The 13,819-nt window shown below is 53.8% G+C and overlaps 1 protein-coding gene across 7 annotated transcripts in view; it reads right to left on the reverse strand.

The window, feature by feature from the left end:
* The window catches only part of TOGARAM2 (TOG array regulator of axonemal microtubules 2), a 63,691-nt gene that overhangs the window by 23,195 nt on the left and 26,677 nt on the right, over positions 1–13,819 (reverse strand). For all 7 annotated transcript variants that reach the window (XR_011426129.1, XR_002800239.2, XM_070235636.1 and 4 more), the window contains 7 exons: positions 10,991–11,037; positions 8,511–8,677; positions 5,855–6,005; positions 5,467–5,631; positions 2,617–2,770; positions 1,811–1,916; positions 759–994 (listed from right to left, as the gene is read on the reverse strand). Coding sequence is in view for 5 of the 7 variants with exons in the window: in XM_070235636.1 (XP_070091737.1) it covers positions 759–994; positions 1,811–1,916; positions 2,617–2,770; positions 5,467–5,631; positions 5,855–6,005; positions 8,511–8,677; positions 10,991–11,037 (1,026 nt within the window). In the remaining 2 variants the exon portion in view is untranslated. The remainder of the gene's footprint in view (positions 1–758; positions 995–1,810; positions 1,917–2,616; positions 2,771–5,466; positions 5,632–5,854; positions 6,006–8,510; positions 8,678–10,990; positions 11,038–13,819) is intronic.

Below are 13,819 nucleotides of genomic sequence, written 5' to 3' on the forward strand. Positions count from 1 at the left end.
GGGTTCCGTCTGAGAAGGCTCCTAGCCCAAGTGCCATGACTGGCTTTTTGGAGTTGAGAGTTGTCTACCTTGTGGGAGAAAGGGCTTGGAAAACGCTTTTGGTTTTGCTTTTGGTTTGGGTTTGTACTTAAGGGAAAAGCAAATCTGGGGCAGAAAGGCTCCAAGAGCAGCCAGCCCCTCCCCCTCCCCAGGAGAAGGTCCAGTGATGCCAAGTAAAGTATGAGATGCTGTGCCTTGCTCTCCTCACCGCCCAGATTTCATCAGAATGAAACATCCTCCCCTGGGAGGGGGCTGGAGCTCCTTAGGCACAGGGCTCAGGCTGCAGAGGCAGCCCAGTCTCCCCAGGACATTACCACAGCCAGTATGAGCTCCCCAGTCTTGAGCAGAACAGCACCTCTCCCCTTCCAGCTGGGGCTCAGGGCTGCCCTGAGCTCACTTCATTATCCCCAGCCTGGCCCATGAGAGGTGGGAGGAAGCCCACCAGGAAGCAGGGGTCTTCTTTCCCCAGCTAAATGCATGAGGCATTCACTTGAAGCCTGAGGTGGGCCCATCCTTCACCCTGACTCTCTGACCCTTCACCTGATCCTCTGACATCCTGAAGGACCCTGCTACAGCCTCAATTTCTGCCTCCCTCCCTCCCTGTGTCTTTCCATCCTTCCTTCCCGCGCCCCCATCTCCCTCCCCCTCTCCCTGGGCCTCTCCTCTTGCCTCATCTTCCCAGACCACCCTCACCCCTCAGACAACGGGCCTCCACGTACTAGACGCCCGCCGAGGTGAGGGCCACCAGGGATCGGGCAGGGGTCACGTTCTCCACCATGGCCCCCAGGGACCGGTTGGCTGCTCTCTGGATGAACTCGCTGGTGTTCCCCATCTTCTGGAGCAGGCAGCGGGCGATCTCCTCAGCCTCCTGGTCCATACTTTTCTTCAAGGCCCGGAAGAGGTCTCCCAGGGTGCTGATGGCCAGGCGAGACACCTTGGAGCGGAGGTTGGTGACCTTGGAGAGAGACAGGAGAGGGAGCCTCCTGGGCTGCTGGACCCTGACAACGGTTCCAGAACATACCAAGAATGGGGCACTGCACCACCCCTCCCGCCGCCTCCACCCTCACCCAAGGCCTAGGCCTCACCAGGCTGGAAAGGGAAATCCTACAGCAGCTCTGAGCAAAATAGTCCCATATTTTAAAAATACTATTATTGTTGTTACCATCATAATTGCTAATTCCACTATTATCACTATCATCTGAAATTCGTACAACACTTAGTCTTCAAAACACTTTTGCAAATAATGTCCAATTTGATCTTCACAAGGTCCCCCAGCTGAGACAGTCCATCCCCAAGGAAGGGACATGGCCTCCACACGTGATAAGATGCATCTTACTGCCCCTTTGGGTCCAGCCTTGGCCAAGCCCCAGCCCCATGGGAGAAAGGCCTTGGGAAATGCTACAACTGCCTTGAAGTTGGAGATCGGGCCCAGAACACTCCATCCCTCCTCTGACATTTTGAGTACAGAGGACAACGCAGGGCTGTGACAAATGGGCATACAAGACTGATTGTTTCAATACCCAGAGATTAGACGTCAGGAAACCCAGGTGTCAGTTCCTCGATCAGAAATGGATGGCTACCTCCCATCTCAGCGGTTGAGGGCTGAGAAGTAAGCAGGGGATGCCCATGTTCCGGGAGTCCCTCCGTGGCTGCTGTGTGACCAGCACTGAGCAGCAGCACCGGTGAAGAGGGACTGGCTTGGGCAGAGGGGTTTGGGGGGTGGGGGAGTGCGTGCAAGTGCACAGTACGCAGACTGTCTGGGAGGCCTCACCTCCCCACTCACGGCCAAGGACACGTCATGCAACCTCCCGGCGAGGACCTCTGAGTGACAGGCGGCCAGGCGCTGGATGCTCACCAGGCCCTTCTCCTTCATCTTCCTGAGAAGCAAGTCCAGACTCTGTCACAAGCAGGTGGGAGGGAGGAGCCCCCTCCCTCTGCAGACCACGGGCACCCATGTCACCACCCCTCCCAGCACCACTGCAGGTTGGGATTTGATGGCCTCGAAGGTAGGGTTTCCTGTTGGAACACCCAGGCTGAAATCCTAAAGTCCCGAAAAAGCCATTTTAAGGGACCTCTGGCTCACCCAGACCAGGATGGAAACCCACCCCCAGAACTCCAACCCACGCCTGACACAAAACCAGCACCTTCAAGAGAAGGTGCTTGAACATGAGGACTGAAGAGAGAGAGGGCTTCCGGAAAGTGTTCTGGACCACAAGTCGCTCATCACTCAGCTCATGACTAAGATTGTGTGTCCTGCCAGGGCAGTGGGAGGAACACTGGGAGCAGATTAAGCTTGATTTAGAGAAATAAAAGCCTGTGACCTTAAGGAAGTGTTGTGGAGTCAAATTTAATACTTGCCACACCTGGCTCTGGTGTGCCATAGAGCAGAGCACAGGGCTGCTTGGAAGTCCCAGGGCAGACACAGGAGGCGAGACTCACATGCACACACACGCACACATGCACTCCCTCTTCCATGGGACCAGGACCTGGCAGCAGGGGAGGAGGGCAGCTGGGGGCAGGAGCTATTCTGCCGCTCTCCCCCAGCGACAGCACACAAATGGGACGGTGTCTCCTCACCAGTCACTGCTGTCGAGGCACTGGAGGGCATCCATCAACCCCACCTCTGGGTTCGAGAAGGGCCTCAACTCCTTAAAGGCTCGAAGATGCGCCTCCTCCTCCTCCTCTTCCCATTCAGGAGACCCCAGCGTCAGCACCGCAGGTAACGAGTTAGCTGTACTCACAGAAAGAGGAAAGGAAGAGGACAGTTTCACCAGGAGGACAGGAGGGGAGGGGCACGCAGGGACAAGGGGCTGGGGGTGCTGAGAAGCCAGTGCCTGGCCTTCATTCACCAGGGAGCCTCTTTACCTCCTGTTGACTTTCTCCATTCCTGCCATTGCCAACCTGATTATTAGAAACAAACTGGCCTGTGATATACAGCTTAATGTCATGTGGCCAAGCCCATGAAACCAGTGATTCACCCCCAATCCTGCCCTATCTGTGGTTGGGGTGAGACCCACAGGTTTGTCAAGGATGACTCCCTACTCTCTTTGGTGGTGTTCTAACCTCGTTCCCCGCCAGGAGCCCGTGTTATCAGCTTCTCCTCCTTCCCCCCACTCTCCATCCTTTTGTGAAGTTGCTCGTGGGCAGGGAAGTGGTCCAAAGGCAGCTGGCCGGAGGAAGCAGAGGACAGTGAAAGCACCCCAAAGGCAATGTAGCTAACCAGCACCCACGTGGTCAAGATGTGGCCACCATTGCAGGGACTGACAATAAGCAGGAATGTTGTTTAAAAATCAGATCACGTTTTCTATGCTCTCCTTCGTTGGGGACAGATACTAGAATCATAAAATCCCAGAAGAACAGGAAGGAAGTTTAGAGCCATCTATTAGGTCCCATGCCTGAGTCACAGAGTTGAGGCATCAGAGGCCCAGAAAGGCTGGGGTCCCCAGCTGCAGTCCCCCAGCTCCTCTATCAGCAGAGCCAGGACAAAGGAGGTCACCAGCATTCTCTCTGCCACCTCTCACCTCCTGGCTAGTGTTCTTCAGAGGTTCATCTCCACTGGCATGATTTTCACTGTGGCATATCCAGGAGTTCCAATCGGAGTAGAGGGGCTATACTTCACTTAAGGCCAAGACACAAAGACCTCATTCCTGGACCCTCTTCTCAGCTCTGCCAGTGGATCATGAGTCATTAGCTAAAGTCTTAGTCCCTATGGGGCACCATCACCTTGAGTGACCTTGGGTGACCTTGGGTCTCTGGGTCTCAATTCTGCTGTCTATAAAATAAGTGGGGTGGGTTAGACAGATCAATATTTCCCAAGTATCAACCATTCGATTAATACTTTCATGATTTTTATCATATCTTTTAATTACCTATACTTTTATCCTTAATAGGTTTTGGGGTTGGTTTTTTTTTTTAAGACTGGCCCTGAGGGGCCGGCCCAGTGGTGCAGTGGTTAAGTTCACACGTTCCGCTTCTCAGCAGCCCGGGGTTCACCAGTTCGGATCCCAGGTGTGGACATGGCACCGCTTGGCACACTATGATGTGGTAGGCGTCCCACGTATAAAGTAGAGGAAGATGGGCACAGATGTTAGCTCAGGGCCTGGCTTCCTCAGCAAAAAAGAGGAGGACTGGCAGTAGTTAGCTCAGGGCTAATCTTCCTAAAAAAAAAAAAAAAAAGACTGGCCCTGAGCTAACATCTGTTGCCAATATTTTTTTTCTTCTTCTTCTTCTCCCCAAAGCCCCCCAGTACATAGTTGTATATTCTAGTTGTAGGTCCTTCTGGTTGTGCTGTGTGGGACGCTGCCTCAGCCTGGCTTGATGAGCTGTGCTAGGTCCATGCCCAGGATCCTAAGTGGCAAAACCCTGGGCCACCGAGGAGCGCACAAACTTAACTACTCACCATGGGGCCGGCCTCCATACTTTTATTTATATAGTATTTTTCTTCAAATCAATCATATATCAAATCCTAAATAAGTTTATTTTAAAGGGAAATTTGTGTCACTACCATAATTGGTAAACTAATACTACTTGTCACAGAACATGATAAATATTGACAGTAAAAATAAAATGTTGTAAACTCTAGCTATAAAAATTACAGCCAACTTCTGATGTCTTTGAGCCAGAAAGGTCTCTTTCTTTGAAAAGGAAATTTGCAAGTCTTAGAGAGGTACTAAAGACCAGCACCAAATTAAGACTTTCTGCTTGATGGAAGCAAAAGGACAGACAGACAATTGAAAAGGGTGGTGAATCAATATTATTTCTGGCACCAAAATGATGCTCTATTCTACCATCATGGTCCCGCTTAAAGAAACTCTGAACCTGGCTGGTTGTTTTCAAATGTTCTTTAGCAGCAAATTGTTTTCAAAGGAAATCTCATGTGGACGCCTAGTATAAAAAAGATGAGGCGAAATAGGCGCTCCTCTGGTAGAATGGGGACAGAGCACCCCCTTGTCCCTTAGCACCTTCCTGAGTGTCCTGTAGAATGTTTGGATCCTGGGATCCCGGGTTGAAACCAGCCCTGACATTTTATGAGACAAGATGCAGGAAACCAAGGTCTTCCCAGAACCCTCTCTTGCCCTTCCTGGTGTTTCTACCTACTTCCATGGATGCTGTTTCCCAGCATCTGTGGTCCTGGTGCACAGGCGTGCCCTCTAGGACATCTCACGCAGGCTGGGCACACTCGCCCAGCCATCCACAATTCCAGCTGCAATTCCCTGGGTCCCCAACCAGGCTCATAGATGCTTTTGACTCCCAGACACTGTTCCTCTTTCTCTGGCAAGGTGACAACACCCTAGGGTGCCCCTTACTCTAACATGGGCAATGGGAAGAAGCAGAACAGCTGAGGTCACCTTTGCCACACCCCAAAGAATCCCAAGGCAGCACAACCAGAGGGACACGTGCTCCCTGTCCATGGGATCTGGGCCCCACCTGAAGCATGCCGGGCGAAGCTGGGCTCCTGCTTGCTGACAGGGATGCTGGGCAGTGAGGCCCGGTTGGCCCTCTTCCTCAGGATGACGCCGATGTTGTTTCTGCGTGGGCTGCTCAGCCCAGTGGGCACAGACAGGGTCCCGCTGCCCCGGAGGGGAAGGAGGCCTGTGGAGGCAGAGAAAGTTCTAGACGGAGCTAACCCTGCCTGTCCCCCAAACCCAGTGTCCTCCTCTGGAAATGGGCTCATGAGCAGACTATGAGAGGTAGACAGCTCACGGTCCAGCCCCAGGGTGGGGAGGGTGGGGAGTTGTGGATATTTTCTCTCTTCACAAAAGTGTTTGCCAAGAAATTCCCTGGCCTGAGGGAATCCCGCCTCAGCCCCCAGTACCTTCCTTCATCAAGGTCCTCCGGGGGCCCAGGCTCTGGGAAGCAAGCTCCCTCTCCCTCTCTGGGTCCTTCACCCTCCGGAACAACTCCATCTCCTTCATCTGCTTCAGCCGCATCTTCTCCTGGGCAGACTTAGAGATGGTGACCTGGATCTGGTGCAAGGTCAAGTCAAACTCCATTACCCTTGGGGACCCAACTGTGCTTTCTATACCTTCATTCATTCAATCATCACAAGTATGAGTGGCTCCTTTGTGCCAATCGCTGTTCCGTGAGTGAACAAAATGACAACGGCCTTGCTCCCAAAGAGCTTTCCTGGAGGGGGAGACAGCAAACAGACCAGTCTCTAATGTCAGGCAATAAGAGCCTAAGGAAAGTAATGGACAGATGGGGACAGGGCTTCTGTTTTAGGTAGGAAGGCCCAGGGGGACTCTCTGAGGAGACGAAATTTAAGCAGAAGCATAAATGAAGTGAGGGAGCAGGCTGTGCAGATTTCTAGGAGAGAAGTGTTCTAAGCGAGAGAGCGGGCAATGCAAAGACCCTGAGGCTGGAGTGTGCTGGGCGTGGTTGGGAGCAGGGAGGAGAACCCTGGCTGGAGCACCCTGAGTCAGAGGATGGTAGAACATGGAGGGGGGTGCACGAAGTAGAGCCATAGCACGCTGGGCCCTGTGGTCCATGGTGAGGATTTGGGCTTTTCCTCTGAAGGACACAGCAAGCCACTGGAGGTTTTGAGCAGAAGAATGACATGATCTGACTTTCTTCTTTTTTTTCTTTTTTTTTGGTGGGGGGATTCTCTGTGTTGTTTTTTATAGCTTTTTATTTTGAAATAACTTAAGACTGACAAGAAGTTGCAAAAATAGAACCAAGAGTTCCCATGTGGTGGGGCTTGGACTAGAATAACAGGAATGGGGATGGTAGAATGGCCAGATTCTGAACACATTTCAAAAGCAGAGCCCACCGCTTTTGCTGATAATATGAGATGTGGGATGAGAGAGAAAGAAGAGGCAAGGAGGGGTCTAAGATTTTGGGCTGGAGCAGCTGAAGGCTGGAGTTGCTTTTTACCGCCGTTCACTGAGCGGGGATGCTGGGAAAAGAGGAGGTTTTGGAGGTGAGCATTCAATAGTTGAGTTTTGCACAAGGTAAGTTTGAACTGTAAATATCTGAATGAAGATGTTGAGCATCAGTTAATATATATATATAGATCATATAATTTAACTGCTACTGGAGTCGGGGAAGGTCTGGGCTGGAAAGGGAAATTTGGGAGTCCTCAGCATGTAGATGGTGCTTAATGCCATGACCGGATCAGTTCACAGGGGGTCAGTATAAATAGACAAGAGGCCAGAGGTCTGAGCTCGGGTACCTCCAGCATGGAGAGGTCAGGAAGATGAGGAGGAGCCAGCAAAGAGGGCCTGGGAAGGAGCTCACTTTGATGTAGGCAGAGAACCAAGAAAAAACCACCCCCTCACCTCCATCCCTAGGAGGGGGTTTCAAGAAGGATGAGCCAGAAAAGCTGCTGACGGGGCAAGTTAGAAGAGGACTGAAAGGCGCTGTACACGGGAAGGTGACAGCCATCGGTGACCTCAAGGCGGGCAGTTTCAGGGGGGAGGTGGGGACTAAGGCCCACCCGAGTGGAGTCAGGAGAGAATGAGGCAGTTCTGTTTTCTTAAAATGAAAGAAATAGCAGAAAGCTAAGATCCTGACAGGCGTGATCCAGTGTCAAGGAGAATATTGTCGACCAAGAGCAGGAACAAATGCTGGAGTTGGGGTATTAGATGGAGTGAATCAGAACAGGAGAAGGTGGTAAGGGACTGGGATGCTTGAAATTGAGATGACAGTGGGAGTGAAGGGACTGTCAGTGCCACGGTCTACGGTACGACCATGGGAGCCAGCGGCTCAGGTGGGGTGGGGGGTGAGATCATTTCATGGCACTGAATTATTCTTCCTTTGTTTCACGTTCTGTTGCCCTCATTGGAGTGGGAGCACTGTGGTGCCTGCACCTTATCACCATCATCGCTGGACCCTAGTCCTAACATAGCAGTACACGCACATAGCAGGCCTTCAGGATAAGTTTATTGCACTTTTACATCTCCGCTTAAAAGAATGAGCACGGTCCCCCAAAGTAGCGACTCTCCAAGTTCTGCTAAATCCATCAAGCCTAGGATCTGGATGAATCATCTGGACCAAGGTCACCTTAGAAGTGCAAGGTATTTGTCAGCCTGTCAAGCACAGCCTTTGGCAGATCTGCCTCTGAGTCAGCGGCCTCTCGGTTGCTATCTTGGGTGTTGGTTCAAATTACTCAGCTTGGTTCACCTAAGCCCCTCTGTGCTCTCCCCCACATCCTGCTTCCTTCCGAGCCACGTGTGACCTCCTTCTGCCCTCCCTTCCTCCCTCATCCCTGCCCCTCAGCTCCTGTTGTACTCTTCCCTTCCCCTAGTTTCCCACCCACATCCTTCTCCTCTCTCTTGTTTTTCATCCTTTCTTCAGCCCTCACCCCAAACCCACCTGCACGTTCTAGCCTTCACTACTAGGGGCAGCTGCCTTGGGGCTCTTCCTTGCTTTCCTCAAGCTGGTCCCACATTTGTATATTTCAGAAACATGCTTGTGTTCAGCCAGTGGTCCACTCAGACTCTGACTTCCTCCTCCCCTTGCTTTCCAGATACCTTGGTGCTGCTTTCCTTCTGGTCCTCTTCTTTTAGCAAGGGGTGGGCTTCTTTGGCATGGCTGAAGGAGAAGGCTGTCAGCGTAGGAGCAGACTGAGATGAAGGCAGGGCAGGCTTCTCAGGGGCTGTAGACCTGCCCCTGATGGGCAAGGCCAAAGGCTTTGGCTCTGGGGAGTCAAGAATAAGAATGGAGCTGAGGACACCCAGCACCCTGCAGCAGCAGCTGCCCCTTCGGGCTGCCGCTGAGCTCTGGTCAGTGTAACACTTTACTGCCTAAGCCCTCCACCCTCAATTCTTCTGCCCAATGCTTCCTTGATGGAGGAAGACACAAGTTAAATTTACTCTACAGAGCAGCATTGGCAGGCATAGAAGAGCTGCCCAAGGGCCAACAACCTCCTCCTTTCATTCATTCATCCATCCATCCATCTATCCATCCATCCATCCATCCAACTGCACACCTTAGTCTAAGGAGAGGGAGGAATGAGGCTGGGCAGGAAACAGGGGCAGATCAGTTATCTAAGAGGTATAAGATAGCTCCTGAGAATAGAAGTCTCTACTACCTGGGAGGCGTGTACCTCAGGAAGAGAAAAAATAAAATGAGCCCAGTGGCCATTTTATACCAGCACGGACCCATCTGAGACTGTGACACAGCATGAAGGGGCCAGAGAACTCACTATGCTAGTCCCATCCTGTCATTTCACAGGGAAAGCTGAGAGCCAGCAACCTTCAGATTCCCTTGTGATTGATAAAACACACATTCACTTCCAAATGACATCAAATCCACAGTATCTCTTTGTCATTCTGTATTTTCCCAATCAAATGATGTTAAAAGGACATTTCCTATCTTGGAGGCAGGGTCGGGGCAGGTTCATTAGCTCTTTTAATGAAAGAAGTGTTAACCTGGTTCTCCTGCTCACAAAGTCTGCAGCTCACTGTCCTTGGGTGAAACTGCAGATCTGAGGCCCAGTGGGATGGGGGCCACCTGCCTGAGGCTGAGACAGGAGCAGGGCTCCCAGGTCACTGCCGACCCCTGCTGGACCCATGCCTTCTGCCAAGGATCCCTCTGCTGGGTGCAGGAGGTGCTCAAAGACGTGGGAGACGGATTGAGGGCCAAGAAGGAGGGATGAAGGCTCCATGTGCCCAGAAGTAAGAGGCAGGGCAGAGGGCACAGGTGTCCAGGTGCCAGCTGACCAGGGCAAGGACTGCAGAAATGCCACCAGATTTGCGGAAGCTTCAGACAATACCACATGAGACCCTAGCATATGCTAGGAGGGTTACATGCATTGGGCAACATTAGCCCTAGCTGACAGCTGGAGGCTTAAGAGCCCTTTAAGGACTTCATATTTTGTATCCCCCTCCTCACCCACACCTCTAGGAGACACCTTGGAAAGCCTTGTCTGGGCAACCTGGCCCCTGCCCCCAAGCCCCTGGGGACCTGGTTCTCAAGCTGCAAGCTGGTGAGGCAGACGAGGGAGTAGTTTTGGAGTGGGATCTCCTGGCCCAAACCCCCAAGCCAGCATTCTCAGGGTTAGCTCTAAAGGGACACTCCAGGGGCCAGGGATGCTCCAGGGAGCGACAGGAGAAGCAGCCGCCTGCGAGGTTTCTGTGCCCGGCCTGCCTCTCGGGCCCAGCTGCACAGCCTGAGCCTGGGGCCTCTTGGGCAACAGCCTCCTTTCCACCACCTGCCCCACCTGCTGAGCGGATTACCAAGTGACCTGCCAGGAAGCTGGACTGGGAGTCCCCGCCTCCTGCCGGTCAGCACAGCAGCTGCCTCCAACCCCCACGGCCTGCGGCCAGGCTCAGGGTACTCTGCCCAGGTCCCCTCACCCAACCTGCCCAGGGCTCAGCTTCCATCTCTCCCCAGAGTTAGGGCATCAGGCTGGAGAGCCCCCTCCTCCCTCTCCTAAAGCCTCTGTGCACCTCGTCCTCCTGCCGGCCCGCCCGACCTCGCTTCCAGCCTGGTTGGCGCTATTCCCCTGACACCAAAACCTTCCAGGACCAGCTGACTAAAGGGTTTGTGGGATGTGGTTTAATTTCTTACTCGGTCTGGTGAGGAACACTCTCCTCTACTTGCTGAAACAGCGCAGGGGCAGCCGCATGATGTGTCAAAAGTGCCGGCTTTGGAGCCGTGCGGACCTGTGCAAATGTGACAGGCCTGCCTTCCCCATTGTGAGACCAGGAAGAGGGGCCGGCTCACTGAGCCTCAGTGCACCCCTTCTTCTGTCAAACGGGGCCAGCGCCTTCTCTCTCAGCTGGGACGTCGTGCAGCTACAGGTGCTGGTGCATGGCGACACGCCAGGCACAGAGCAGGGGCCGCCCCGCTGCATGGCACCGGGCAACTTCAGCCTCCCTGTTCATGAAATGAGGTGTTCGGGTACAAGAGCTCTCAGATATCCTCTGGCCCCAATTCTGATCCCATGACCCAGCCCAGGAACCAGGGAGTCGAAAAGCAAGCAGGGATGCGCATGGAGAGTACATACCCAGAGACTGAGGGGTCTTCTCCCGAGGCCCACTCTCCTGAACCAATCTTAAAAGAATGGGAGAAAAAAAGGCACCATGAGTGATGGCAAGCAAGAGCTCCTGCTGTGAGGAACCGGCACAGGTGGCTCAAGGAGGGGGTGATGGCCAAAATGGCAAAATGGGGGACACAGCAGATGGGGCTGTGGGTGGCCCTGTAAGAGGCTCTTGGCCAGGAGTTCAAAGCTGCAGTGGATGCAGCTCCTTCCGCAAACTCAAGGGCAGGCTGAGCAGCAGGCCAGACCCAGCCAGGCTGGGTGTCCACACACAGCTCTGAGCCCCATTTTCTGGCTGTACAGCCCACTGATTCCCCAGGAAGCAGCCTCCACATGGAAACTGCTCAGTCTTTTTTAAGAAGATTAGCCCTGAGCTAACTGCTGCAAATCCTCCTCTTTTCACTGAGGAAGGCTGACCCTGAGCTAACATCTGTGCCTATCTTCCTCTACTCTATATGTGGGACACGTACCACAGCATCGTGCGCCAAGCGGTGCCATGTCTGCACCCGGGATCCGAACCGGGCCACCCCGGGCCGCTGAAGTGGAACGTGCGCACTTAACCGCTGCACCACCGGGCTGGCCCTGGAAACCGCTCAGTCTTAAAGGAAGCCCAGGCCCCTGCTGTGCCCTCAGGAGAGCAGCTACAGCTGATGGGGTAAATCTCCCAGCTCAGAGCAGACTGAGCTCAAGTCCTCCAAACTGCCCAGCCCTGTGAGAGCTCAGAGACCCCTAAATTCCTCCTCCTCATGATAGTCATCCCCATCCCCCTGCCCCCTGGGTCTAGAGGGATTGACCCTCTTTGCTGCTGGTAGGAAATCCCCACTCTTGTATTCTAGAAACTCAATCCCAAACTCCCCACAGGAAGGGAAGACAGGGCATGTCCCGCACTGGTTTTAACTTTTTAAATAGGCAGCACCATTTACTCATTCAACAGATATTTGTTGAATACCTCCTCTGTGCCAAGCATGGTTCTAGACACCAGGAATAGAGCACCAATAAGATATACAACAATTGCTGCCTCATGGGGCTTACAGGCCCATAAATACCAGTTATGCATTATCCAATGTGGATTTTCCCTTCTCAGTGGAAATGCACAGACATCAGAACTGCTGGGGGCCTGACAGGGTAACAAGCCACAACAAAAGGACTGGGACACAACGTCCTGTGCTCTAGCCTCAGAGGATTCACTCAGCAAAATGACCCAGGCCGCGGTGGCTGGAGGCCAGGCAGCAGGAGGGCCCACTTCAGTGCCTGCCCAGTCCAGGGGACTCCTGTCTGAGGAGACTGAGGGCTCAGGGGGATCCTAGGTCCACAAGAGGAGAAGAGCTTCAGGCTGGGCCTGGACCCTGGAACAGGCAAAGCCTCTCGGATCTCGACCCACATGGAGGGCTTGTATGAACGGGAATTAGCAGGTAAATACCCTAGGGCACCCAGCCTAGGGACCCCACCCACCAGGTCTTTGCCATTGGGACCTACCACTGCCCAACTGCTCTAACAGGGTTGGGGGGCAGGAAGCGGAGCTGAGTCGTCCCTGTAGTTAACCCTCACTGCCTGAGGTGGGCGCAGGGCACTGAAAACTCTGGAGCCACTTCCTTCTCCCAGGCCTGGGTACATCCTGCTCCTGGCCTGCACCTTCGCCCCTTTGGCCTCAAGCTGAGGACTGCCTTTCCTCCCCCTCTGAGCAAGGATGTGGCCCCTGGCTCTGCCTCCTTGAAGCTGTGGACCTTGGGAAGGCTCTCAGCTTCCCTTCTCTAGAGACCCCTCAGCAGAAAGGACCGAGGCTGCGGCCATCCACACCCACCAGAGCCTCTGCCCTTCTCCACACAGCGTCCCAGTCCCTCCTCCCTCTGCTTGACCCACGGAAACCCCACCACAGCCTGAGGTCCTTCCCCAGGGAGAGGCGTGGGAACAGCGAAGCTCCATCTCCAGCAAGAGCCCTCTCCCTGCTCCAGGCTGGACATCAGAGCATCTACCTGTATCCCTGGGCGGCGCTAGCAGAACCCATCCAAGTGTGGCCTCACCACTGCCCCCAACCCCTGCTCCTCCTCCCAGTTCCCCTCCTCCATGAAGGACACCACCATCTGTCCAGCTGCTGAAGGCAGGAACTCCTCCATGGTCCTCAGCACCCCCGCCTTCATCCCACATCCAGGCGGTCACTAAGCCCAGCCATTCTTCCTTCTCCTGTCCAGTCCTCTGCATGCTCCACCGCAGACTTGGGCCTTTGCCTGGCTGGGCACCATGGCCTCTCCCCTGATTCCTGCAGCAGCCCCCCACCCAGGGTGCACCCCCCATGTCACTGTGTGGTTGCCAAAGTGGCCTTTCTAAATCAGATCTGATGTTACTCCACAACAAATAGCCTTCAGGGGCCTCTCATTTCTTCAGGATAAGCTCACACTCCTCGGCCCAGCACACAGGCCCCTTCAGCCCTGCTTATCTCACCCGTCTGCCTCCACAAACACGGGCGCAGCCGTGAAAACTCCTCGCAACTCCCTAAATGCCTCAGTTACTCCCCCTCCACCTCTCTCCCTCTTCTCCGTCTCACAAACTCTCCCTCAGCCTTCAAAACTCAGCTCAGCCCTCACCTCCTTCAAGAAGTCTTCCCAGCCAGATTGAGATCATTTTCCACTGGGCTCCCCAGAATGACAGCTGCCTTCCAACTTAGCACTGAGCTCACTGGACCTCAAGTCAATGGTTTACTCGTAGATCTCTCTCATGAGCACCTAGAACACAGACACTGTGTCTTGTCTGGCTTTGTTTCTACAGCACGTGGCACATAGTAGGTGCTTAATAGCTTTT

This window comes from Equus caballus, chromosome 15, assembly GCF_041296265.1.
Source record: "Equus caballus isolate H_3958 breed thoroughbred chromosome 15, TB-T2T, whole genome shotgun sequence".
Lineage (NCBI taxonomy): Eukaryota > Metazoa > Chordata > Mammalia > Perissodactyla > Equidae > Equus > Equus caballus.